The 25871-nt window shown below is 51.2% G+C and overlaps 5 protein-coding genes across 5 annotated transcripts; 2 read left to right on the top strand and 3 right to left on the bottom strand.

Moving 5' to 3' along the window:
• Positions 1–1266: 1266 nt before the first annotated feature.
• Polr3E (RNA polymerase III subunit E) lies at positions 1267–2803 on the bottom strand. The gene is made up of 3 exons (XM_018641680.1): positions 2775–2803; positions 2471–2676; positions 1267–2339 (listed from the first exon to the last, which is right to left on the bottom strand). Exons 1-3 carry the CDS (start codon positions 2801–2803, stop codon positions 1267–1269), a joined length of 1308 nt encoding a protein of 435 aa, XP_018497196.1.
• A 520-nt stretch (positions 2804–3323) lies between these two features.
• On the bottom strand, positions 3324–6836 carry Ranbp21 (exportin-5-like protein Ranbp21). The gene has a single exon (XM_018641679.1). The coding sequence runs from the start codon at positions 6834–6836 to the stop codon at positions 3537–3539; it is 3300 nt and encodes a 1099-aa protein (XP_018497195.1). The 3' UTR covers positions 3324–3536.
• A 1010-nt stretch (positions 6837–7846) lies between these two features.
• On the top strand, positions 7847–10966 carry IntS4 (integrator complex subunit 4). The gene is made up of 3 exons (XM_003738404.1): positions 7847–7972; positions 8071–8201; positions 8383–10966. The coding sequence occupies exons 1-3, from the start codon at positions 7847–7849 to the stop codon at positions 10964–10966; spliced, it is 2841 nt and encodes a 946-aa protein (XP_003738452.1).
• Positions 10967–11322: 356 nt separating this feature from the next.
• Positions 11323–14552, bottom strand: cpa (F-actin-capping protein subunit alpha). Its single transcript, XM_003738392.2, has 7 exons — positions 14446–14552; positions 12874–12937; positions 12695–12746; positions 12483–12584; positions 12094–12345; positions 11655–11984; positions 11323–11483 (listed from the first exon to the last, which is right to left on the bottom strand). The coding sequence occupies exons 1-7, from the start codon at positions 14479–14481 to the stop codon at positions 11450–11452; spliced, it is 870 nt and encodes a 289-aa protein (XP_003738440.1). The 5' UTR covers positions 14482–14552; the 3' UTR covers positions 11323–11449.
• Positions 14553–14854: 302 nt separating this feature from the next.
• On the top strand, positions 14855–19242 carry mEFG1 (mitochondrial translation elongation factor G 1). Its single transcript, XM_003738391.1, has 12 exons — positions 14855–15070; positions 15431–15603; positions 15758–16103; positions 16217–16451; positions 16583–16819; positions 16976–17174; positions 17272–17406; positions 17501–17621; positions 17762–17864; positions 17986–18173; positions 18275–18441; positions 18836–19242. Exons 1-12 carry the CDS (start codon positions 14903–14905, stop codon positions 18936–18938), a joined length of 2175 nt encoding a protein of 724 aa, XP_003738439.1. The 5' UTR covers positions 14855–14902; the 3' UTR covers positions 18939–19242.
• Positions 19243–25871: the final 6629 nt, after the last annotated feature.

The raw sequence follows: 25871 nt of genomic DNA, 5'->3' as shown, positions 1-25871 counted from the left end.
TCTCTCGACAAGCCTTGTGTTTTTCAATTCTATCGGGATGCTCGCCATTGTTGAACTCCCGCACTAGATCTATGATCCTAGGTCGCACGAGGTCGTGAATGAGGATTAAATTCCGTTCACGGGTCGGAGAACTGCATCAGATCCTCTGATTATCCGGCTTCTGGTCGAGTGCTTTGGTGCGCTTCCATCCCAACAAAGTAGTCGATCCGTTGGCAAGATATCCGAGGGGTTTTCCTGGCTGAGCTCAGAATCTGACAATTAAAGGATTCCAGATGGGTGATATCGGCGGCTGAAACGGTAATAATTCATGACGCATGCCTATGTTGGAGCTCCTTTTTCCTCTCAATGACTTCTTCGAGCATTTCGGCCGCACGATTCATTTCAAATTCCCGATTCCGCACTGCCGATTCGGTCACTCAGGTGGCCGCAGAGGAACACGCGCGGAGTAGTCATTGAGAGGAAAGAGGAACTCTAAAACCTATCTACCCCTCCGACCGTGGTTCGGCCTCAAGGACCAGCAGAGGAGTATGATGAGTATGCCTGGCGGCTCCAGACTCGCCTCCCGAGTCGCCGTTACTACGGTACTTCCGGGAGATCTCCACAGCTCTGATTGAGCTACAGAAATTCTCATTACCTCCGAGAGAACATGACGCGGACGAGGCGGAAAATCATGACTCGGGTGCGTGGTAGCGCCTGACTTACGTCTCGGTGACCGGCTTGCTGTTCGAAGTGGTGCTGATCTGAATTCGGCGACAGGCAACTAGGTAGACGAGCGACTTCGAATCGGACGAATCTAGTCAGGAAACGTCACAATAGACACTTTTCGGGAGGGCTCCCCGCGTAACAGAAATTCGGCGAGGAACACTCGTGTCTCGTCTCCATCCGTCCCTATGGATAAAATCTATTCACAGCCTATCGAGGAGCGAACGATCCGATAGGCTTCTCCAGCTTGTCTGTCCGACTCGAAGCATTCGCGTTGCCACCGGAATAATTCGGACTGTCCACGGGAAAGTTTCCCGCGACGCGGCGGCGAATCCAGATGCCCTTCTGTCGAAGGATGGCTGCGATTGAATTTCCGAAAGTCATAATTTGTACCTTTTTATTCTGGTGTCAGACACGCAAGAAGCAGACCATGGCTCACGATAAACGTAATCAAGACTATTGTTCTCCAATGTCTTCCGGAGTAAGTGATTCTCGGAACCCATGTATTCTCAGTTGACCCATGAGGCAGCTTGTATATTCGACAAATGACTCGCATTTTTATTTTTACACATTCATCATAGCTTCCCAGATGAGTTTCTGTCTATTCACAACGTCGGCATGCGTACGGATGAACTCATCGTCTCGCTCGTACTTCAACCGATATGTATCAGGACCGACGTGATTCGTCAATTTCAACAACATATCCTCCAACTCCTCGTGAGGAATCCGTAACTTGTCTCTCAAGGAACTTCCGGTGACTTCTAACGAGCTGTTCAACATGATCAAGAGGCAGTTCCGAGACCGCCGCATGATCGCACCCGAAATTCCGAGAATATTGCTGAAGCTATCCTTAGGATAGAGGATCTCACTTTTCATAATCCAATTCCCCTGGACGAGGCAAGCGCATTGCTGGACCGCTCTCAGGACCTGTGCAGGCTCAACGTCTGGCTCGAGAATCTCACAGAGCTTCTTGAAGCTGATCACATGCGTATTGCACAAAATGTAGGCGACCTGGTCCGTGACAGGTTTTCGTTTGGCGTTCTGTAGGGAATCCCCTCGGAGGCCAGCAGCGTGCTGAGCGGTCAGCGCCGTGGCGTATTCATGATTCTTCACGTTGAAAATACTAGAGTTGTCATTGACGGAGTTCCCGCAGAGCATCTGCATGCGCAGCTGGTCGGCCTCGGGGCTCTCCATGTCGCGGAAACTCATATTGACCCATTGCTCCTCTTTACTATTCTTCACAATTTGAGAATAGGCTCGCTGCCTGATCGCTTTCACTCGATCGCTCTCTCTACCCGCGAAGCGGACCGTGATCGGTTTCGATTCACTGCTCTCCTCCGCCTTCTGAGTCTTCTGGGTGTCGAGGTATTCGCAGCTGACCTTCATCTCCAGCACATTCCTCACTGGGGTCAGGTGCAGGACCGACCTGATGACTTTGCCCTCATCGTCGCGTAGCCTCTCGAACCTGCCCACGGCGAGGTTGTGATCGTTCCCAACCGGCATCGGTTTGCTCGACGTGATGAGTTGTTTGTCGACGAAGCCCGACTCGAAATAAGGGACCTCGTTACCTTTATTCGCCTCCACTGCGATAGCTTCGCTCTTCCGTCGGTCGTAGTTGACCCCTCGGGTGTCGATAGCTGTAAAGGAAACGGAAATCCTAAATGTTTTCTCTGACTGCACACGATTAGGAGTTCGGTCGGAATCACCTTATCGGATTGTTTGCATCGAGAGCTACTCCGTTGCTCTTCGCTGCGAACCAGGAACGTACCCAACTGTATCTGGAGTTCTTCCCGCTCGGGCTTGAATTTGATGTGTTGGATCTCGTCGGTGCTATACGGCGGTATGTCCCGGACTTTGTATGGGTACTGGAGGACATATAGAGATTTGAGCTCATCCGAGAGTACCACATCGACTTCGGCAACCACGTCATCTGCCGACTCTTCGGATTTGTCGTTGTGCTCCGCGTCGATCGAACTGCAATAGAATGGGGGAATGGGCTCAAGGGAGGTATCAATGGCAATAAAAAACTAGGAATCAATCTCTATTGTCTCGCAAATAATCGTTTCAATCACGACGCATGTCCCCAGGCGAAGTGGCTCATTGTTTCAGCAAGCTCCAGGTGCGCCAGATCTCCTTAAGTCCTCATCGGCAGACAATGCGTAGGTACGTGACGCAGTATCGATTCCTGATCATCATCAGGCGAGGATCCGTGATATCTCGAATTTGTTCCCGAACCATTCATTACGAGGATTAAGGACGCGAAATTTTTTCGAGCTCTATCTCCGCCTGAGGCGGATGACGGGGTTACGACTCCGGAAGGCCGACTCGTTCAGAAGTGCCCAGCGGGCGTTTCGGAGGTTGCTTTCAGAAAAAGCTCGTTCATCTCTCGGTATAACCCGCGTGAAAAATCTCCTACTGGAGACTTTTCGAGTCACCCCGCTTATCGAATATGCTTGTGGCTCGTTGAATATATGGACAATACGCATGCGAACAAGGTCGGGAAAATTATCTGAGATATAAGGCGGAACATCTTGCCGACCGGGAACGGATTCCCGGTATTTTTTATTCGCAATCTAAAAGAACTCGCGGTTCAATCGAGGAGGACAATTCATCCCTCGGAATGTAACAGTACACAGCATCTGTCGAGACCATAGTAGAAAACAATCCTTGTGCAGTTCGGTTTCAGAGATCAAATGTTTCGTCCATAAGGAGTATCATTTGCCAACGTAGGAGAATATGATGATCGTTCGGAGATACCGTCCAAGTCTCTTGGGATCCTTTATCACGGTGGATTTTTTGAAAAAAAAATGTTCCCTAGGAATTTCGTCCTGTCCTCAAACGTTTGAATCAGGAAACAGACGATCGATATCCAGGGAGTCGATCGGGCCAGCTTCGGCTTTCGGCATTTTCCAGAGCGGCTCATGATCTTTTATGAGAACTTGATGTTTTCCCATTTCGCTAACGCTCGTTCCCAGCAGGTGCTCAACCATGGCTCGGAACGTATCCTTCCGTCTGCGCGCTGATATCGCAATCTCCGGAACGAATGTCGCCTCAAATTTCTCTATAAAATCGATTCGGACGCCGAGACTTAGCAATAACTCGTGTAAGTGTTGTCTTGCGCAAGGCGCGAGCCATCTGTATAGGTTGACTCCCAGCGTCAATAACAGCGGCGCTTGAGCCTCGTTATCACCGTGAACAGTGAGAGACAAGAGAAGCGATTTGTACATCAACACGCAGAGCTCTTCGATCATCGGACTGATCTCTTGTCGCACAAGATGAAATGCGAGCGTACTACATAGGGCAATACTCTTGAAACTTGTCTGCGAATCTCCCGCGTACAGAGCAGAAAACGCGATGGTCACCACACAGCGACACGCGTCTCCGTCGGCAAGGAGTTCAGCGCCGAACGATTTCATTGCAGCCACGACTTCAGCCCCCACTTCGTCGCTGGTCTTCACCGATGGTGGCTTTGAAGAGTCAATGACGAAATACGAGGTGATCTCGATCAAGTCTCTACTCATCAGATGAGTGACTTGATCATCGATCAGCTCCTCCAATGTTGCTCCCGTCTCCTCGTCCTTGCAGAAGTTCCTCTGGCTGTCCCACCTCGGTTTTAAATAACCGTATATTACGGACATCATCGGGATAAAAGTCGACGAAAGTTGACGCGAGAGGAGGTGCTCGGGACAGTTTTTGACGAATGACTTCACGATCAGGTGGATATACTGATGCATCTTGTAATTTGGGAGATTCTGGAATCCATTGATTATGATGTTGCCCATGTCTTCTCGTAACGAGTAAAATTCGGTTCGGTACGAGATCGCCACGAAAAACAAGGTGAGGTTTTCCTGGATATTCGTCATGAAAGTTCGAGCTTGTGGAACGCGGGGCTCCGGGAAGTAGCAGCACGGGAGATTCGAGCCGAAAATCATATACTTTTCGTTCTCTCCAAGACACAGGATGCTCTGAACGAGGTCGGGATGAACGATGGACTGCGCGAACAAATCTTTGAAGAGCCAGAGTATTTTCAGAAGTCGGTTCAGACACGTCCGCGCTACGAGTTCGAATACGGCATGACGCCCAGCGACGCTTTTGCATCTTTTCAGAGCTCCTGTAATGCTCATCAATTTGCCGCTCAAAACTTTCCGATTCTCGGTCCTCCTCTCGAAGTCCTCGACACTGAGCAGGCCCAGGTACGCCGCGAAATTCTGGACATCGGTGAGCGCCAGTCTGAGATCGGAATTTTCCACGAAGAACGAAATCTCCTCCGAGAGTATCTGCTCCGATATCGAGAGCTGAGCGGCCGGATCATTGAGCCCGTTCGAAATAATCAGGAGAGCTTCGATGAAATGCTGGCGCTGCAGCATGCTGGAATCCGGGGTGAGGCTCCGCGCGATTAAGGATCGGATCTTGTCGAAATGCTTCACCAGTCTCTCATAGAAATCCACAGCGAGCCGAACTAGAAGAGCGGTTCCGTGCTTCCTGAAATCCCGCACATCGTTCGAACGGGTCTGTCGATTTTGTCCCGGTATCTCGTACGTCGCCATCCAGAAGATCGCATCGAGCATGTTGCCCAAACGGATGTCCTCGGCGTCCTTGGGAAGAATAACCGTGAGCATCGAGGAACAGCACGAGATGGCATGGTGTTGGCATTTGAAATCGGCGAATCTCATCGGCAGCACTCGATCATAGGCGGCCATGAGTTGCGTAACGATATCACCGATGTCGATCTCCTCTTTGAGAACCGTGGAGCACGCGACATCAAAGTATCGACTGATCGCCGACCACTCGTATTCATTCGGAGGTTTCTGCAGGAGATCGCTCAAACGTCCAAGGCCGACTTGGCTCAGGACAATGCCGGGCCGGAGGACCGTTGCGAGTCGCAGAAGCTCGGCAAGCTCGGCTTTGAAAAGGCCGAAGGCCTTGCGCATGTCGGACTCCTCCTCGAAGTCCCAATTCGACGCTGAGATTTGCGAGTCATCGGACGACGATCGATTGACGACAGTGCAGGCGATATCGTGCCATAGTTCATCGGGATACACGAGCTTGTCGGAATCTTTCTGCTGGATTTTCATGAGCGGGATCATCGCTCCGAGAGCAACGCGTGCCACGGCGCAGCTCTGATGTTGGCACAATTTGTTGACGGCCATGACCAACTCGACGAAGGACGGTGGGCATTCGAACTTAGTGGTTTCCATGATGTACGACGAGACCTGTTTCGAAATTCCCGCGATAACCCCACAGAGCGCGAGAAGAAATGCGTGGTTCTCGCTCGTGTCGGCGCTCAGACTGCCGGCGGCACTCCTTAGGATCTCTGCCATGATGTCGGCCTGCAGGAACTTCTCGCAAAGCTGTTGCAACTCCGCGCCTTTCAGTTTGCGTTCAGGAACCTCGTATAAACACTTTGCAGCGAGAACTCGGAGCTGCGGATCGTTGAGCAGAACGCAGAGCTTCCGAATGACTTCGTCGAGAGGGAAATCCTTGAATTGAACGAACTCGATAAAACCCGTCAGCGTTATCAGCAAGCTCTCGAGGAGTTTTATCCTCGATTTCTTCAGCATCTCCGGCGCGTCTGGCGGCACCAAATAATGAGCATCTAGCACACGGAATAAGAAATACATCAAGTCCCCTAGGCCGGATATGATGCTCTGGTAAATGTCCTTGCGTCTCCGCGGCATGTCTCCGAGAGTTTTCAGCTGCATGACGTCTTCTACGATTCGTAGCAGCACCAGTAACACGATTTCGGTTTGAGCGATGCCGGTGTTGGCAAGATTCAGGAGGTTCGGCATGAATTCTGGCCATTTCTGAGGCCATTCGCGTTTGACGATCTCGACGACGACTCGACAAATGGCTTGCTTGACATGAGGGGCTTCGGACAGGATGCATTTCAAGTTGCGCATGTAAAAGAACACCTCTTCTTTCAGGTAATTGTGCTGCTCGATACTCAAGGAGGTCCAGTGGACGCGCACCCAGTACTCGAGCAGGACCAAGGCCCCATGCCGAACGTGGTCCGGGCTAGCGCTCCGGCAGAGAGTCGAAGCCATACTGATCGATGACGGGTCTTCCTTGTATCTATCGAAAGCTTCCAGGGCGAGACGTCTCTGGGCGGCGGGCACGCTCGGGTCGACAGACATGCTGATACATCCTGCCAGCTGGGCAGAATCCATCCGATCGCCGAGGTGGGAATCAAACCTATGGATGACAAGGTCACATAATTAGACTTCAATGGCCACACCATAGATCCTCACCAAGGAATCGGGCGATTCCAACGACCGTAAAGCCCGCCCGGGGAAGTGTGTCTCCCGTCGCGCTTGGGAGTGCCCCATGCCCTGCTCTGGAGCTGCCGTCTGAGTTCTCTTGCATTCACCAATTCTCTCATGAATCTCGGTCGTTTCTCTCGTCTCGCGTCCACATCGCCACCAACTAAGCGGCCTCAGAAGCTTATGAAAGTGGCTGCCACATTCAGCTCGGCGTCGGATTTCGCATGGTCTCGACTCCGACGACGCGACGTTCGAATTTTCCCTCGTGTTGTGCACCACCGGCGTAAGCGGAACTTCCTAGGGGACTCACCTCTCCATTCTCGCGGATTGGAACCCCCGTTCGAGACTTGAAACCCTCACTGAGATGTGCCCCGCTCAGCAACGCTCCAACATTTCCATCGATGAGATCTAATGAACTAGCGACTGAAACATCCGAATCGACTCGCGACGATGAAGACTCTTGCGCCGCCGAAGAACGAATTTCAAAACGCAGCGGACGAAATCCCAGACATACGCCAAACCCGAGGCGATCGGTTTGTCGTGGGAGAATTCCAAGATCACGTCTCCGGGCAGATCGAGAATCTAAGCCCGAGGATCGGTATATGTCATTTGATTTCCGGGTACTCATCACCGAGAATTCCCGGAGCCGGACGGACTATTTTACCGTGGGAGAACGACCGTGTCTGGAATCGGAGAGAGGTTCCCGGTGTGGGGGAGAGTAGACTCTATTCTAAACACATAAACACATGTTGATATTTTGTTCAACCATGGTGTTCGGTAGAATATGCCTGACAGTCATGATGTGAAGTGATTCTCGGCGACAGGCAAGCCTACCAGAACAAGCGCTCTCCTGCATACCGCAAGCCGACGGAGGATAAGTCGGTATGGCGGCCCTCCTGAAAAAGCGGGCCCTGGCCGAATATTCCCAAACTATACAAGAGGAACCGAGACACCGACCACTGAAGAAGTTGCATCTGACGAAAAAGACCCAAACAACGAAAGCACAGCATGTGAGTATAGAGTACGAAGACTTGAACGATTTTCGGCCAGAGCTTCGGTATCGCTGCTCGAGACATTCTTTGAAAATTTTCGACTATTTCCCCCCCAGGTGTGTGACACGCTCAAGAGCAAGGAGCAGAGTGAAAGGCTCTCTGTGCTGCTTCGACTCGAGCGGTCTTTGCCGCAAGAAGCTGAGCAACGAGCGCTAATGTACAAAATCCTCATCGATCACTATCAGAAGTAGGTCCACTTCTGCTTGATTTATGGAGTCGGTCCTGAAGTCTGATTTTCCTGATTCCGGGGAACCTCGGGATGAGCCCCGGCTGAGCTCACTCGTGGCTCTCTCCGACAACATCGATTAGTGGGTCGATTGATTTATTCATCAATATTCCTCATTTATTCATTCAATCATTCATTCCAGGGAGACCGAAACACCTGTGAGAGCGAAAATCGTCAGCTTGCTCCCAGCCTTGTGCCCGAACCGCCTGGACGACTTGGCGCAATTCGCATCATCGGAATCTTCTCACCTTGTGCGCGCCGCTCTCATGGATGCAATCGTAGCGGTGGGGGAAGACGCCATGTCGCAGGATGATCGGCCTCGTCAGCTCCGCTGCATGAAACTCATCGAGGAAGGTCTCAACGATACAACACATCTGGTGAAGAGCAGGGTCCTGAAATGGCTCGCTCGACTGGTGCCCTCTACGGCGGCTGATTCCGAAATCCAAAACACTGTCATGGCCACGCTGATCAAGTACACTCGACATCAAGACCCCCGGGTTCGCACCGCGGCTCTGAAAGCCATCCTACTGCTGCACAAGAGGAACATTCCTCTCGAAGCTTCTTTCTACAGAGAGGCCTGCAGAGGCCTCAACGACGACTTCGAGAACGTTCGGATGGTCTCCATGCGTCTGGTGCAGGCCATGGCGCAAGTCCACGGTCGGGAACAGGTCGAGGTCGAGGGTGGCTCTGGGGAACACATACACCTGTACGACCACGCTTTTGCGATGATCTGTCAAATGATAAACGATATCAACATGAACGTGCGAGTACTGTCCGCGAATCTGCTCGGTCAGATGCACGAGGTCTCACCGAGTTTCCTAGAACAAACCCTGGACAAGAAACTAATGTCCAACCTTCGACGAAAAGCCTCGGCGCACGAAAGGCGACGGGAAGCTTTCCAGGCCGGCGAATGGTCCTCTGGACAGAAGTGGCAGGACGACGCTCCCCGGGAATTGGTGGACGAAGAAGCGGTCAGTCTGATGAACCAAGGAGCCTGTGGGTTTTTCGTCCACTCCCTGGAGGACGAGTTCCTTGAAGTTCGGCTTGCCTCGCTCGAAGCCCTCTGCAGCCTCGCCGTGCGTTTCGCAGCATTCGCCTCGCATTCGCTCGACTTCGTGGTTGACATGTTCAACGACGAGATAGAGGACGTGAGATTGAGAGCGATCGATGTCCTGGAGAAGATGGGCCACGCCCACGTCCTACGGGACGATCAGCTGGACACCGTGCTGTCGGTTCTGAAGGACTTTTCGATGTACACTCGGGAAGCTCTGCATCGTATGCTGTGTCACTGCAGGATCAGGACAACGACCAGTCTCAACGCCTGCGTGGAGGCGTTGCTCGAGAATCTCCGGCGGTATCCGCAAGATCGTAAGAGTATTTACAAGTGCCTCATGGCACTCGGGAAGTGCAACCCGCACATCACCCTAGCGCTGGTGCCCAAGCTCCTGAACATTCATCCCTATCTGGATCTCCCGGAACCCGATGTGGAGGACAAGCGATACATCGCTATATTGATTTTGGTTTTCAACGCTGCGGCCGCTTGCCCCACCATGCTGCCCCTGCTTGAAGAGCATACCCTCAGGCACTACATTTATCTTAGGGATTCGATGCCACATCTCGTCCCGTACCTCGAGCTACCTCTCAAAAACGGTCAGATCCTCGCGGCGTCGAAGACTTCCTCAGGGTCTTCACTCCAGCAGAGCGCGACTTTCCTGCAGCAGGTCCTTCAGCGTGTCTCCAATCTACCCGGGTCGTCGAACGAATTTCGTCACCAGTGGCTGCAGGCCGCCATACAGGACCTGGAGAAACTTGCTGAAATGGAACCGGAGTTGGCCGCGGGCGCTGATTGCATGAGAATTTTTATCAGATGCCAGTCGATGATCACACAGGTCGTGACCAATCGGTCCTGGTTGGATCTCAGTCAGAGCACCCAACCCATGGGCCCTGCTCTCAAAGCAATCCTGGACGATCTTTTCCGACAGGCCTACATTCTCGAGCACCGGTTTATCGGATTGACTCCGCCCGAAATCGCAGCTGTCCGGCAACTGTGGCTTCGACTCCGAGCGCTGCATCTCGTCATCGTTATCCGAGGCTGTAATATGTCGGCCCTGGGCCTATGCGAAGCTTTCCTGCTGCAGGTCGATCGACTTCAGACGTTCCTCGAAGAGTACAAATTGGACCCCGAACCTTGGACCGTGAGCGTCTTGCGAGAGCTGGACACGCTTTCCGACACGAGACCCGGCTCCGTTTGCAGAGCTGTAGCGCCTCTTCTGAACCATCTGGCCACACCGAACACCTTGACTCTCCGTGGCCTGGACGACAACATGAAGAGGATACGTCAAGCGAACGCTACAATCAACGAGCCCACCGGTGAACAGGACATTCCCATAAAATTCCAAGCCGGTCTGGTCGTGGCCGTGACTCTCGACTGCGACTTGGAGAACGTGGCGGATACGTCACTGATTCGCGTCCGGGTCAAATATCCGGATAAGCAGGAGCAACTCGTTATTCCGAGACGCTCGGACTTCCGACAAGTCGAAAATGACCGACAACGATTATACACCAAAGTCCTCCTCTCGCATGGCGTGTGGAGCGAGGCGCTCCACGTAGAAATCAATATCGTGTTGAGTTTCGCCGGACTGAATCCTTCAGAAGACAATTTCATTGAGCTTTGCAAACCAGTGCGGGTCTACGTCTGCCCGAAGCCCGTCAAGAAGGGTATTTGAATCGGTGAATAATGTATAGACACTTCTTCCCCTCGAGAACTACTGAGTCAACATGGAATTCCTCTGAGAATAAAAAATGTATTGAGAGCTCTTGAACGGTGAGATATTCCTCGATGTAGGTCACGAACTACAAAAGGATTATTCCAGATCATCCACTGAGACACCTTATCGAAACGGGATTCGCTCCCCAGGGGAGAGAGTCGAATCTCTGACTGTCTTCTCGAAGTGAATCAGCAGCTCTGATTGCTCCGAGGCATGGAAGGCAGTATGAAATCACGCTGGCTGAGTGCATTAGACGGAGGAGCCCCTTGTCGATTGATTCTAAATAGCTAATATTTAAAACGCCTCAATCAAAGATTTTTCTTTTGCATTTTCATAGAAATGTACGTCGCGGTAGACACTGTTCTCGTTTTTTTTGTATATCATATGAAGAAATCGGCTGTGTCTTGAAATGTTTGCTCAATCAAACGTGTGAATCCCCAGTTATTGTTGCTTGTTACTGATTTCCGAAGCAACCCTGGAATTCGGAAAAAAAAATTCTCTGAGCTGAAAAATTCAGAGTCACTGACTGCGGAATTCCCGCCGGCAGATTTTTTTTTCTTCGACGAACGAGACCGACAAGCTCCAGATCCAGAGAGTTCTATCGCTCAGAGATGAATATGATTATAGGGCATCCGATGAGGCTTACCTGTAGCTGAGGATTTTTTGCCAGTCAATTTTCGATCTCGTCAAAGGTAAATTCCGTCGTAGAGCTTTGAAAGTTTTGTCGTTCATCCACTTGTAGTTTTCGTTTATCGAGTCCTGGTATTTGCCTTCAGCATCGCGAATCGCATTCACGACACACTGTGCTAACGCCACGTTGTCATTTTCGACATTGACGGTCAAGTCTTCGTTCTTGGTCGCTTGTAATTGCACGTTGCCATCTTCGTAATAGTGCACCTGAACCTTGATTGTGCCTTTGATCGCGGCTCGGCCCTCTTGAAGACTGACTGTCCAGACACCACGCCACCGACCGTTCCTGCGCGGGACGAAGAACGCCTTAAGGACCTTCATAATCGTTCCTTGCTTGCTCAAGAGCGGGTCGAGCTCCCTACTAATTCAGACCCGTTATGCACTCGCAAACCTACCAATAATTATGGCTCTGAAACTGGTGATCCTCGATGCAAAGAACGAACTCTTGCTTCTCGTTATCGCTTTGGTCAAAAACTGCCGAAACTCCGTGTTTGTAATGCGCCAGGCAGTACGTGGACCAGAATTCATCTAAGGAAGCTCTAAGAGCGGCAGTGTCGGTTTGGCTGGATTCCATGGGTTGTGGATCCATCGCTTCCCGCTTGTAGTGGTCGAATCGGAAGGACACTCTCTGACGAGGGTCGTAATATCTGGCGAAGTGAACTCGATGTCAATGAGGGAACTCTCGAGAGGAGATTGTATCATTCCAGAGGATTTCCGGGATCGATCATGCATTTCTGTTCGGCTCGAACGGACGTCCCGGAATGGTCTGCAAACGACTCCTAACCTGCTATCGGGTAACGCATTGAAGTGCGTGACGAGACTTTTATCCGGGAAGCCTCCAATGGTACACGGCGTCAGCTGATCCATATGATATTCAGCGATTGTGCTGCAAGCGTTGAGATGTTAATTTCGAGAAGTCGTCTTTGTTGCTTCAGACTTCGATTAGGGAACACCATATTTTTAGCATTGATTCCTCAATGAGAAGATTTCCCCAACCTTGAGGCAGCCTTCTTGAGGAGCTCATCATTGCCGACCAGGACCCTGCAATCTGAAACCGAAAGGATTAGGAGACGAGATCCCTGGGCCAGATGAGGGATGAGGCTTTTTAAAATTTTTCGCCTATTTCTTTCGCGGAGAGATTCAATATCAGCCTAACTCGAGTTCAGTTGACTTACCATTGAAAACCTCGTTGAACTCGCCCGGAGGGCACAGTCCCATGAAACCACTGATGATTTTGATCTGGAAACGGGCAAGAAAAAAAAACCGTAATGTTCTCCGTCTGGCGAACTGAAGTCGAGCACAAACCCTAGATGATTATACTCTTGCTTAGGCACTGGTGGTGCCTGAGAGCGTCGAATATCAACTCTGGGCAAGATTAATCACGGTCATGACGTCATGACTCAGATCCTTGGGGTGATGGATCAACACCGAGAAATTGGAAATCGTCGCAACGCTTCCACCATGCATTCAGAAAAATGACTTGACAGCCCCGCAGAGTACATGTAAAGCCGGAGATGAAATACGCCTGGCGCACAAACGACGTCCGACGTCAGTGTTCCGTAACGCTGTGTGAACGCAACACTGAGCTGAGCAGCGAGGACTTCCAACGAAGTGGCTCGCAATCCCGAATTGAGTGAATCTGACGAGAGCTTCCGAACGCCAACGACCGAGGAATGAACAACGCAGTTCAATAATAATTGTCCGAATAACCCCATCTGTCGGCCGCAGAATCAGAGAGCTGTGAATATTAGCCGACTTCTTCATGATCCCCGACCCCTCGTCAAGAACTCTCGACAGGCCCTCATCACGCAATTGGCGCGTCGTTTGCGACGGTTTCGAACTTGAGCAGATGAAACGGAATCAATCTCTGACCATGCTCGATGCGAGCTAATGGATTCAATCCTTGCGACGGCATGCGCTGGAAGACCGTCCAACGCGGTCAGTTGAACAGTTAGTCATAATCAAAAGGACCGCAATCGTTAGTAATGCAACCACATCCGAGCCTTGGATGGGCTGATACCGGATTGACTCTTCATTAGATCAGCTGTGAGATCGTTTTTCGGATCCAGACAACATCGATCGTCGCCCGCGAACACAATCGAACCAGAGCCGTGGAATGCGCCGGGCAACGTCGGCCTATCGACTTGAGGAGCATTCTGCTGGGGACTGACCAACCTGCCGAACATGAGCAATCGGTCCGGATGAGGGAGAGTTACGAGTCATTCTCGTCTTGCTCCCAAATTGATCCTCCCGGATGAACGAATATAGAGAAACCCAGAGCTATGGAATCGAGCGGGTTTCCGAATTTCGTCGGAGGCCTTCGGAGCTTTCGGAGGCACCACGGTCTGAACATTTCGTCGAGGGCCTCTCCGCAGCCTTTTTTAGAATAAGTTCTACAAGTTCCTTTCCGGGGAGCGTCTGAGAGGTGGAAGTCGATGCACAACTAAACACTTGTCATGCCGTCGGTCCAGGTTCAACCTTCGGGTCGCGATCCGACTCGAGTCGATCCTAACGAAACAGATCCGGAGCCCTTCTGTATCCAGGGCCATTATGAGATTCCCGAAAACCAAAAAGGACGCGTCGAGGAGTTTATGCAATAGGTCCATGCTTCCAGGGATTCTCGGTCCGTACAACCAGTGGAGAGAAGCCGGCGGTGCTCCGAGCGTTCCACAGTGTCACTTGAAGAAGGCATCTATTTGCAAAGGGAGGACCCCACCATAGACGATCGGTTTTCAAGGATTCCAAACCTTTTCATTGTCTGAGGCTCCGACGGTGTCATCCATGGCGATGGGCGTATTTGAAACTCAAGCCTTCCCAACAACTGTCACTCCCAATAGAGCAGCCGCGAAACTCCTAAAGTCGTCAACAAATATGGCCGACTTCGTCAGCAACCATCTTGGATGGCTTATAGCCCGCCAGATTCCAAATACCGACGGGGTTCAAAGCCCGCTTCAGTGATTCTATGACGCTCGAATGCGCCAATTTTGCAACTTAATTATCCGAGCCTCCGCGTATCCGCCAGGCGAGCAGCTACTCATGGGGTTCTTAGGCTCCGTGTCTCATTATCCTGGTCGATATACCGAGTCGCTGGGGAAATCGAGCACTAACAGCTGAGCGGTCCGTCGGCGACCCGTGTGTGTTCTAGCAGAGGGTCGACTACTGCGAGGATCGCGAGCGAGAAAAGAACACGGGGTCGTCGCAAGAATGTTGCGCGCGTGCTCACTCGGAATCCGGAGGTTTTGCTCCAGCGTGACGCTGGAGCCTGTCGAGAGAATCCGGAACATCGGAATTTCGGCTCACATCGACTCCGGAAAGACAACACTCACCGAGAGACTTCTCTTCTATACCGGCAGAATCGACGAAATGCATGAGGTATTGGACTGCGCGGAACCTTTGATGTCGGTGCAGAGGACTCGAAGAAACTATTACCCAATTGTTCTTCTACCGCGTGGGGTCTCAAATTCTGCTCTGGTGGAAAGAACCCAGAGTCCCTGCAACCGGAGAAGCCGAACATAGAACCCATGGCTGAGCCGTTCCGAAGATTAATAATTCGGTCCCAAGTCGTCGAAGGAATTCGTCCCAACTCGTCCCTCCCGCTACAAGTTCCCCTCCGAGCTTTCGAGCTCGCGCCAAGAAGAGGAGCGAGAATCTCGAGATCCATCCGTCTCGTTCGAATTATCCAAGCGAAGGTCACGTAGAAGAGAATACTGACTGAGTCCCCTCTTTTGACAGGTTCGAGGAAAGGACAAAGTGGGGGCTGTCATGGATTCTATGGAGCTCGAGCGACAACGCGGAATCACGATCCAGAGTGCGGCAACTCATTTAACGTGGAACAACCACACCGTGAACGTCATCGATACGCCGGGTCATGTCGACTTCACCGTGGAGGTAGAACGCGCGCTGAGGTCAGTTCGCCCGCCGAGACTTCCGGAGGTCCAACATATACCTGATTGAGAGCGAGAAGCGGCTGGTGGTGTAAGCCGGAAGGCGGAGAAAAGGGGAGAGGGGCATCCGAAATCTCGAGGTGAATAATCCGGCTTCACTTCATCCGGTCTTCAGGGTCCTCGATGGAGCCATCTTGGTGCTGTGCGCGGTTGGGGGAGTTCAATCCCAGACGCTAACCGTGACCCGACAAATGAAACGCTACAATGTGCCTTGTATTACCTTCATCAACAAACTGGATCGTCAGGGCTCGAACCCCAATCGGGTGTTGTCTCAAGTAAAGCAGAAACTGGGCTACAACGCAGCATTCATCCAACTCCCGATCGGTCTTGAGAGCCAACAGAAAGGAGTTGTGGATCTCATCAGGGAGAGAGCGATCTACTTCGAAGGGAGCAACGGCGACGATGTTCGATACGACGAGATTCCTGCGGACCTCCGCGCCCAGAGCAAAGACAAGCGTCAGGTGGGCTCTCATTGATCCGCGAACTCCCATCCTAGATTTTCGAGCCGATCATGGCCGGTCAAATGGAATTCGAAACACCTTCCCGGGTTCCTGAGCTTGTGTATGATCCACAGGAGATGATCGAGTGCCTCGCAAACGCCGATGAGCATTTGGGAAATCTCTTCCTCGAAGAGAAAGTCCCCACAGTGGATGAGATCGACGCAGCCTGTCGCCGGGGCACGATTTCCAGAAAGTTCTTCCCTGTGATGATGGGGACGGCTCTGAAAAACAAGGGAGTCCAGCCGCTCCTCGACGCCGTGATCGATTATCTCCCCAACCCGAGTGAAGTTGAGAATTTTGCCTTTGAAGGTGAGCTCTCAGACCTTCCACTATGCACCATGCTTTGCTCGATTCCATCTGGCGTTTATTAGCCGTGTGTGACCCATTCTCGAATAATACTCCCGGACTCGTCGTTGTTAAGATTCCTCATCCGATCCCAGGAGAAAACCGCAAGCGGATGGATCCCACGCGCGGCCCCGGAGCGGGACCATTCGTCGGTCTGGCGTTCAAGCTCGAAGCAGGAAAATTCGGTCAGCTCACATATATTCGAGTGTACCAGGGTAGCTTCAAAAAGGGGGATAGTTTGTACAATTCTAGAACGGGTAAAAGAGTTCGAATCCCAAGAATCGTCCGGATGCACTCGTCTGAGATGCAGGAAATCGAGGAAGCTCACGCAGGTATGCAATCCCCCACTCCCCCAGAAAGTATGTCATTAAGCTCTGATCTTCTTCCTGGAGGCCTTGGAGTACAATCGTGATCTATTCTTGCAGTCGCTTGTTCGATCCCGAATTCAACAATCGAGTCCAGCTGACAGAAAAAACTGATTCTTCCAGGTGACATCTGTGCGGTGTTCGGCGTGGATTGTGCTTCAGGAGACACGTTCGTTGGTGACAAAGCCGCGAACGTCTCTATGGAATCAATGTTCATACCGGAGCCAGTCATATCGATGTCCCTCAAGCCGCAAGATAAGAAAGACGCGGACAATTTCTCCAAAGCTTGCAACCGATTCGTCAGAGAGGACCCGACATTCAGGTGCGAGAACGACGTCGTCTCAATCTCGTCGTTTCAAGCGAGCTCTCGAATCGAGAACGCCACTCCTAATGAGAGGTCGATCTTTGAATTTTGTTAGGATTACTTACGACGCGGAGAGCAGGGAAACAATCGCGAGCGGTATGGGCGAACTTCATCTGGAGATCTACGCGCAGCGAATGGAGAGAGAATACAACTGTCCAGTTGCCCTCGGAAAGCCCAAAGTCGCGTTCAGGTGAGCGCAGAAATGTTTCAGCGATATTTAGAGCAATAAGATGGAAGGATCTCCGCAGAGATTCTAACTTGTAGACGACCTTTCCTCTTCGCAGGGAGTCGCTTGTGGCACCGGTTGAGTTCGACTTCTTGCACAAGAAACAGAGCGGAGGAGCCGGTCAATTCGGAAGAGTCATCGGAGTTCTGGAACCTCTCCCACCAGCTAAGAACACTCAGGTTGGAAATTTGCCAGGGGGGAAATCCCGGATATTCGGTCGCCGAGCTACGCAATGATTTGAGCACCGCGGAATCCTTTCCGCGAAACGGCCATTGTGTGGGGAGGCGTCAAGAGACGACTGACATTTTCTCTCTCACAGCTCGAGTTCATCGATGCGACCGTCGGAACGAACATTCCTAAAAACTACGTTCCGTCTATCAAGAAAGGATTTCTCTTGATGTGCGAAAAAGGGTGTCTAATAGGTGAGCTTGCGAATCGTCATTTGAACGTCACAGATTCGGATGATTGTCGAACCGATCAACGGTGAGTCTTAAGAGACTTCATGTTTGATACCCAAAGGTCATATTTCATATTCCCTCACAGGTCAGAAGATCTCTGGCGTTACTTTCCGCTTGATCGACGGTGAACATCACATCGTTGACTCGAGCGATCTAGCGTTCTCAATGGCAGCACAAGGAGCAATCAAACAGTGCTACGAGCGTGGGTCATGGCACATCCTGGAACCGATCATGTCGATAGAAGTGGCACTGCCCGAGGAATACCAGGGAGGGGTGAGTTTACAGTCAATATCTACAAATTCCACAGCGAGATTGATAGTAATCCGTATCCAGGTTGGACAAGAACCTTTAATGTAGCTGTGAGTTCCTCGCAGGTCATGGCGTCGATCTCTCGGAAGGGTGGACTCATCGTTTCTACTGATTCGCTGGAAGGGTGGAGTACGATCACCGCCGAAGTGTCTCTGAGCGAAATGTTCGGATATTCGACGGAACTCCGCACGCTGACTCAGGGCAAGGGAGAATTCACCATGGAATACTGCAGGTCAGTAGCGATTTGTCGGCTCCAATCGCCAAGTCCGATGAATATCGGATAAAGTTTCGAGTCATCAATCATTGTATGCTGCGTCGTCTATGCAAAACCATACAAGCGGACTTCTGTCTCTTGGGGGCAAACCTAGGGACCAGACAACAGCGCTGGAAAGTTGATCAATTTGCGCTCCTTGTCCAGATGACGCTCCCACATCGGTCTCCGCTCATTTCCGAATCACTACGATGTTTAATTCGTTCGATCTCGTTGCGCGATGATATAGCCTCGACCTTGATGATGCGCTCGACCCTGTCGCAAGTCCCAGGAGCGCTTGTAGCCAATTCATATGCGAACGGATGTGTTTTGAGCTCGAACTCGTGATTCTGACGGGAAACATTTCATCCTTCAGATACTCGCCGGCGCCCGCCGACGTCCAAAGTGCGCTGCTCGAGGCCTACCAACAAGAAACGAACCCCCAGGCTGCACAACAAAAACGCAAAGGGCGTTCATAGACCCCCTATCCCGGAATGAGCCCGGCAGGAGGTTTCGTGGGCAAAGCAGCGAGACGGTCACGGCTGATTTCACCAAGAGCCACATCATAGTACACGATGATGATTTCTGTACCATACCTGGCGAGAGTGATTGGCTTCGAATCGCTGTGTATGCTAGGATCACTATGAAACGTTGATGTGCAAAGCAGTAATGTAAATACTTAGACGCGACTGTGCGGAATTTTCGCACTGGTTCGTATGTGGTAGATATTTAATTTGTTATTTATTCAAATAATGAATGAATGTCGAATTCTACTCTAATCTAGGCGCCTTTTCTTCCGAACTATCTGATCGCGGCAGAATCTTGGGCTTCGAGGAAGCATCTAGAGCTAGAGAAGCCGCTTGACATGAGCGAAAACTCCCCCAGAAGAACATTTCTGTCTGTCAGTGGGCGTAGTTGATCTCGATAGCCAGTGCGCCTGGAATGAGTGGCTCTTTCGAGAGGGTCCTTTGGAACTCAACGAGCGTGAGAATGATCAGCCCGGGGATTCGGATCGAAAATGAGAGAATCGCAATTGATTTCAGCAATGCGAGACATGGTCTTCATAGTTTCCAGTTTCTCTTCCGCCGGATAACCACGGACAGTGATTCCCTAGAGGCGGTCGACCGAGCATCAGGTTCCCCCTCGATCATAGACAAGGCGCCTTCCAATGAAAATTTTGCAGCGGGAGCCCACAGCACACCGTGAGTCATTGCTCGCACCGGAGCTTCCACCATAATCTTCCTGGAAGTATCGCGTAAAGCGAGGCGACTCTCAGCGCGGACCCATCTCACCCTAAGTCAACGAAGCATGAAGATATGTACTCTTGGACCTCGACTTGCATTCGGGAGTTCAATCGGCGCGCCAACTCTCGCCTCTACCTAATATTCGGTGTGGCATGGTTCTTATCAACTGTCATGATGCGCATTCTGAGGAACCTTCCAGTGTCGGCTAATTGAGTCGTAAAGATATCTCCTTTTCGTGAAACGGCGGTGCTCTTCTCACCGGAACTTTACCGACTTGTTGTATGGTCCTCCATCTTGAACCCTTTGACAGGTGGAAAGAAGTGCAGCGTCTTTGCTTGGTGATCGGCGCGATTGTTGTAGCGTGTAGCGGAGACGTCGAGTCGTTCCTGTGACAGATCGCCTCACAGAGCTACATTACATACTGTGAGTCATTTTTCTTCACTTTCCTCCGAGAGGGTCTTTATCGGCAGTTGGATGCTCTTCTGTGTGGACCTAATCTGGACCCATCTTCCGAGGAGGGTTTCCCATCCACGGGTCATACATTGAGTACCAGAAGTAGTTCAGGAGGTCGAACTAGATTCAGCCGCGCCAGCTGTGGAAGTCCCATGACGGAGGCTGAATTGTGGCCACCCTGACGTTCTGAAGCTTCCTCATGCAGTCGATATAAGACCATTTGAGCGATATTGAGGAGACTTTTGGTGACTGCCCCCTCAGAGTAATCGCGGAACAAACAATTACGCCCACGAACATTTCACGCTAAAGCTGGGGGCTGGGGGAATGAAGAACCTCTTCGAGGGCATTCCGCCATTCTCATCTCGTGTCGTACGCGAGCCGGAATTCTGGCGGAATTCCAGCATTTGCTCGATGGGCGCGGTACATTTAAAAACGAGATACGTATGGCTCATGACTCATCAGGAATAACACTTGTGTGAGTCAGTTCTAATCATTCGTCCCGGTCCGTAGCTTCGGAACACCTCCAGATGCAACCTGACTCTCGAAAACTCTCATGTATACCCTGCTAGGAGGGAAACCCCGTGGATAGCTCAAGGAGGCCTTCCATCACAGGGGACCAACCTTCATATCCGTAGGGCTCGGCGGAAGCCCGAGGTGCGAAAAAAATCATCGGCCCCCGAAGGTTGCGTTCGCGTCGTCTGACTCTCTCGCCCTAAATCAAACTCCGTCCTTGGCACCGTTTATGATACCGGAGAGTCGAAATAGAAAAGAATCATGGCGCGTGAGCAGCATCGAGGCCTGAAACTCGCGAGATATCGAGCAGGTTCAGATTCATAGGGGCTCACGGATCATCGGAAAACTACTTCTCCGTTATTCGAGTCAACCACTTTCAAACATCGCGCTCACTCAGCGTGAGAATCCGCAGGATGTCGAAGTTCCCCATGGAGCAAGCCCGACATCCACAACGTCCACCGCGCTTTCCGCAAGAGGTTCGCGAATATATCCGGGAAGTCGGCCAGCTGTATGCTATGGTTCAGCCCTCACTTCCTAGTCATGGTCCTTAGGTCGACTCCCTGACAAAACTGCGATTTGAAAACGGCATAATCAACATCAGAATTCGGCTATTGAAACCTGATTCGATCAGGAATGTTTGAATTCGATCAGAATTGCGTCCGGTTTAACTCTTGTGAGTTCACTACCATCACGTCGACTACTGTCTCCCATGAGTATCGCACTCCTCCGGAGGATCGTTCTGAGCGTGCCGGAGTGGAGAGCAGAAGCGCTCCTCAACCAGCTGGTCATCTGACCCTCCGACTGAAAACGATGACAATTTCTACGCCCGAGGATATTTTCCAAGCACATGGACGTTGCTTACGGGAGCGCGTGGTGACGGGACGGAGTCTCGCTCAAAACAAAGATCATACGGTTCGATTCTTTGATGGATTAAGATGCTCTCCCTTCGCTCGGGCTCGAGATGCTGCCTCGGCCGCCTTCTCTTTGTGAGTGTCCTTCGCATTTATTTGTTTGTTTTCAACTTTCGCTTCTGGGCTTTGTTCGAACATCACCGGTCAGAATTGTACCTCCGAGGTATGGCAGTAGCGACCTGGAGGTCAGTCCGTTCTGGCGGCCCATTGGTAAGTCGGGGGCGGGATGAGACTGTGATGCCCTGAACCTAGCGCTCGATGTTCCTAGCGATCCCTGACCGTCGCTGCTCCCAAGCTTCTCGCAAGACCGCCTGATACGGATCGGGATTCGGATTGCTGTGATCATTGAGGAGGATGTAGAATTGCCAAACTGCAGTGGAGCTCTCGCGGCATACACGAAGGAATATCGATCGCATATCACGGATATTTTTCCCGCGGGATGATCCGAATATATCCGAATCAGTCCCGCGAATCTCGAATCGCTCCACGCGTGTTTCCAGAGTAGCGGATGGTCAAAGTCTGAGAACTGTCCGCGATTTGCGATGACGTATCGGAATGCGTGCGTTGAAAGTTTAGAACCTTTCTGTCCTGTCGAGCTGGATGCTTCGCAGAGATGATACCACTTGGAATCTGGGCGGAATACGCAACGCCAACCTGCTGCAACGAATACTTCCCACGCATTCATTGTTATTCATGTTTCCGTCGAATCTTTCCGGGCGTCGATCAGCAGCTGGAACGGCTCGCATCAGGATCCTTCGTCCCGAAACAAGAATTCCGAGCTTACGAGTCCTAGACGGAATTGGCTACGGCTTCCGTGTGTTGTAGCACAAGATATTCCCTCACTCCGATCACGCGTTCAGATGTTTTCCCTGATTGTCATCGGATACTGATATAGGGACGCTCCCTCCGAGTCCATTCCCTCAGAGAACTTTGAAAAAAAGAAGAGGTAGTGCTCAAGCACTACCGTTGGTGGGGCGTGAAAACGTCCCGGTTACGCAACAAACTCTTGGAAATCTGCGGAATAATTGTGTTGCTTATGAAGAAATAAACTCGCGGTGATCTAATGTGATTTATGCGGATTCTGTGATTTTTGAAGCCTTTCTGCTTCGGCATCGCCTGCCGCTTCACGGATGATTGTGTTTGTGGTTGTTGACAGTTGTCTTGTGCCGTTGTAATCTCGCACTTGGAGGTTCTGTAGAATGACTGCATCACCTTCTTTTCCATCTAATTTGCCGACAAACTCCGACCAGAGGCCAAGATTCACCATTTTCATACTGTCGTCGAGTACAGTAACCGTTTGTTTTTCGCGGTTGATACCATCTCGACTGTTGAAAGTTTGTGGTAGCCTCACGTCGAATACCACTACGAGGATATCGACCGTCGTGTTCACGGGCTTTGATAGCAGTTCAATAAGAACTGTGGTTTGCGCCTGAGTCTTCGGGAGATCGTTTCCCGCGATCGGAACGAGTTTACTCAGCTTGAGATAGAGATTTCGATTAAATGTGTCGGAAGTGTTGTGTCGCGCGCCCCCATACCTGCTCATACCTGGAGCATCGCACTATCTCCGGCTCCATTTCATGTGAAGCGCCGTGGCTTATGTCCTCAACAGATCCGAGACTCCCATTCTCCCCATTGCGAGCATGGTTCGTAGCTTGAGAATGTAGCAATGAAGCCTCCCGAACTCCCGATGTCGCTTCCGATACAGAGCAGATCGCTCAGCTGCGCTCTTTGACTTCTTGGCTGGCCCACAAGCCAAACTTTGGGCTTTTCGCTTGAGACGCCTCCTACTAGCATTTTTCGGCCTCATCTGGACGGTCGCTTAATCAAAGTAGATCAGTATGCGAACGCAGACACCGCGATGATCAAATCAAAAGGGATATCGCTGGATAACGAAGCCCGCATAAGATCTGATGAGTTCTGATGATCGCCTGAATTCTCCTGAAAATCTCTTCGCGACGGCTCCTCAAAATGATATAAGTAGCGTCGGTGACGGCACACATCGTCGCCTTTGCCGGGCAAGCAATTCCGATCAATCCAGCGTCTGAGCACTGAGAAAAGCGATTATTTATGCAAGAATCGAGGTATCTCAGAGGGTTGCACGAATCACGCTGAACGGGAGCTCTGAGGACTCCAATCGGCTCCAAAATCGCGTGGAAGCTCGTGCCGTAAATTTTCGATACTATGGCACACACCGCGAAGATCTAGGTGTTCGGGGAACAAAGTTATGAAGCGTCAAAAGCGGATCACTTTCGTGACGCTGAGGACGAAGTACCCTTGGTCTGTATGCGCGATGAACTTAAAGACGTTTTCACGTCAAAACTCGCAGGTTGCTCGGAACCCATTCAGGACCTTTTTATGGAATCCTTCCATTGTCCCTCTTCTCCGAGCGCTCGCCATATTTTTGCATGCTTCATATGTATGTCCTCCCTCTCGCGTTCCTCGCCCTATGATCCCCTCGTGATTCGCAATACTAGAAGCCAAAGTTGATGCCCTCGCTTCCTCGGGCCAGGATTGGACGATCATACAGGAAAGATACAGTTTTAAACTCATTTCTGACTCCCGCTTCCATCGTGAGGGTCGAACGGCTCAGCTCCTCAGGGTCGGACTCCAAAATGTTCACCGCTCGGGAGGGGAATCATTTGATTGAGAGATGATGATTCAGTTCCGTTGTTTGGAATTATCGTATGGGCGTCATTGTTCTCAATCCAGGCATAAAAGGTTCTCTCCTCACACAAATCTCTCGAGAGGGTCCGCAAAACCGCTCGCGTTGGATATGGGTGTGAAATCGTAAGAGACTTCTCTCTGTTCTTAATCGAGAGAGAAAAGACTTGGCTTAGCAAGATCTCATGGAGATGTGAGCGAGGGAAGCGGTCTGCGAAGGTGTCCATCTGGATAGTTCGTTTAGTTTCCGCAGTTTTTGATCACCCGTGGAATGCCGCATGGTATTGCAAACGATCTGTGTAGGTCTTCACAACCTCTCATGTCATTTTGTTCACGCCGACGTTCTCGAGGGGCGAACTCATAATGAATGGCTCGAGGAAACGACATGCCTGTCTCGCATTCGGGAATTTCCCCTTGCCTATGAGCCCGCGGTGAAACGTATGAATTTCCGAAGAGGAAATTCGTGATGGACTCGTCTCAAAGCAGCACGTGAACCAAGCCTCCCTTGAAAGTTCCAGGGATACTATACCTACGTCACGCCAAGTGTGAAAGGGTCCGTCCATTCAGGACATGAACTCGAGTACCGTCGTATGCGGCCGGTGCTGCGCGTTTTCGCAGAGCCACAGTGTGTACTCTTCGCTCGAGCTCTGCACTGCCGAAGCGCGCTCGGCCTGATTCCGTTTCATATACATATTCGGTCTCGCATATGCTTTCGGCCTGTTGAGCGAAAGGCCGAGAGCCGTATCTCTGCGATCGTCATCGCGCCATCCCTTTCTGACGCGTTCGAGGATGGACACCAGCATGGGATCTTTCCGAGATGCCTCCTTCACGTCCTGCGGAAGGTTGAGTACTTTGAGAGAGATCAAAAGAATTGCTACGATTCCTTGCTCACAAAGGTTGAGGTGACCGATGACCTCATCGAGGCCGGCGTCTTCTTCGTCTTTCCTGAGGTCGCGGATCAGGCGCGACAGCGCGTCGGCATGGCCAAAGTCACTCGTTCGGACTTCGGACGCATTCGATATGGAAATCATAGACCACCGAACACCAAACGGAGAGCCCAGCCTCTCAAGCGCGCTTCGGTCCGTTCGCTGAGACCTTTCATAGTGTTTACAATATGAAAATAACAACGAAGTAACAAGAGATCCTCTGGTTGATCGACCGGCATCCTGTCTTTCTCCTGCACAAAGCTCGAAGCGACTGCGCCAATATTGAGTTCTGTGCTATGTGACCGGGGAGTAACGACGTGGCTTCAACTGTGTGACTATTGAATATTGAATAACTTCTACAACGAACTTATCAGTCCTCTTTTATTGAGACCAGAAACGATAGAGGACGAGGAGGACCTAACAATCATGGCGACCCTCGTGTATTGACGCGAAATTCGCAAGAAATTTCGCAAACGTGATCGAATCACTTGCCGACTTCGGAGTGGAACGGACTTTCGATGTTGATATATGACCCTCGATTTTGAAACGTTGCAAGGGCGGTAGATCGAGATGGAGGTTTTTCAGGTGGGTTGTCAAGGCTTCCTGCAGTAATCGGGGACCCATCTCAAGGTGATCGTCCCGATGAAGTCTGAGGAGGACCCGTTCTACGAAGATATTTCCCATCATCATCGAGATACGAACAC

Source organism: Galendromus occidentalis, unplaced genomic scaffold, assembly GCF_000255335.2.
Source record: "Galendromus occidentalis unplaced genomic scaffold, Mocc_1.1 scf7180000075950, whole genome shotgun sequence".
NCBI classification, from domain to species: Eukaryota; Metazoa; Arthropoda; class Arachnida; order Mesostigmata; family Phytoseiidae; genus Galendromus; species Galendromus occidentalis.
Note: the sequence above shows the minus strand (reverse complement) of the source record. Positions and strands in the feature narration are given on the sequence as shown.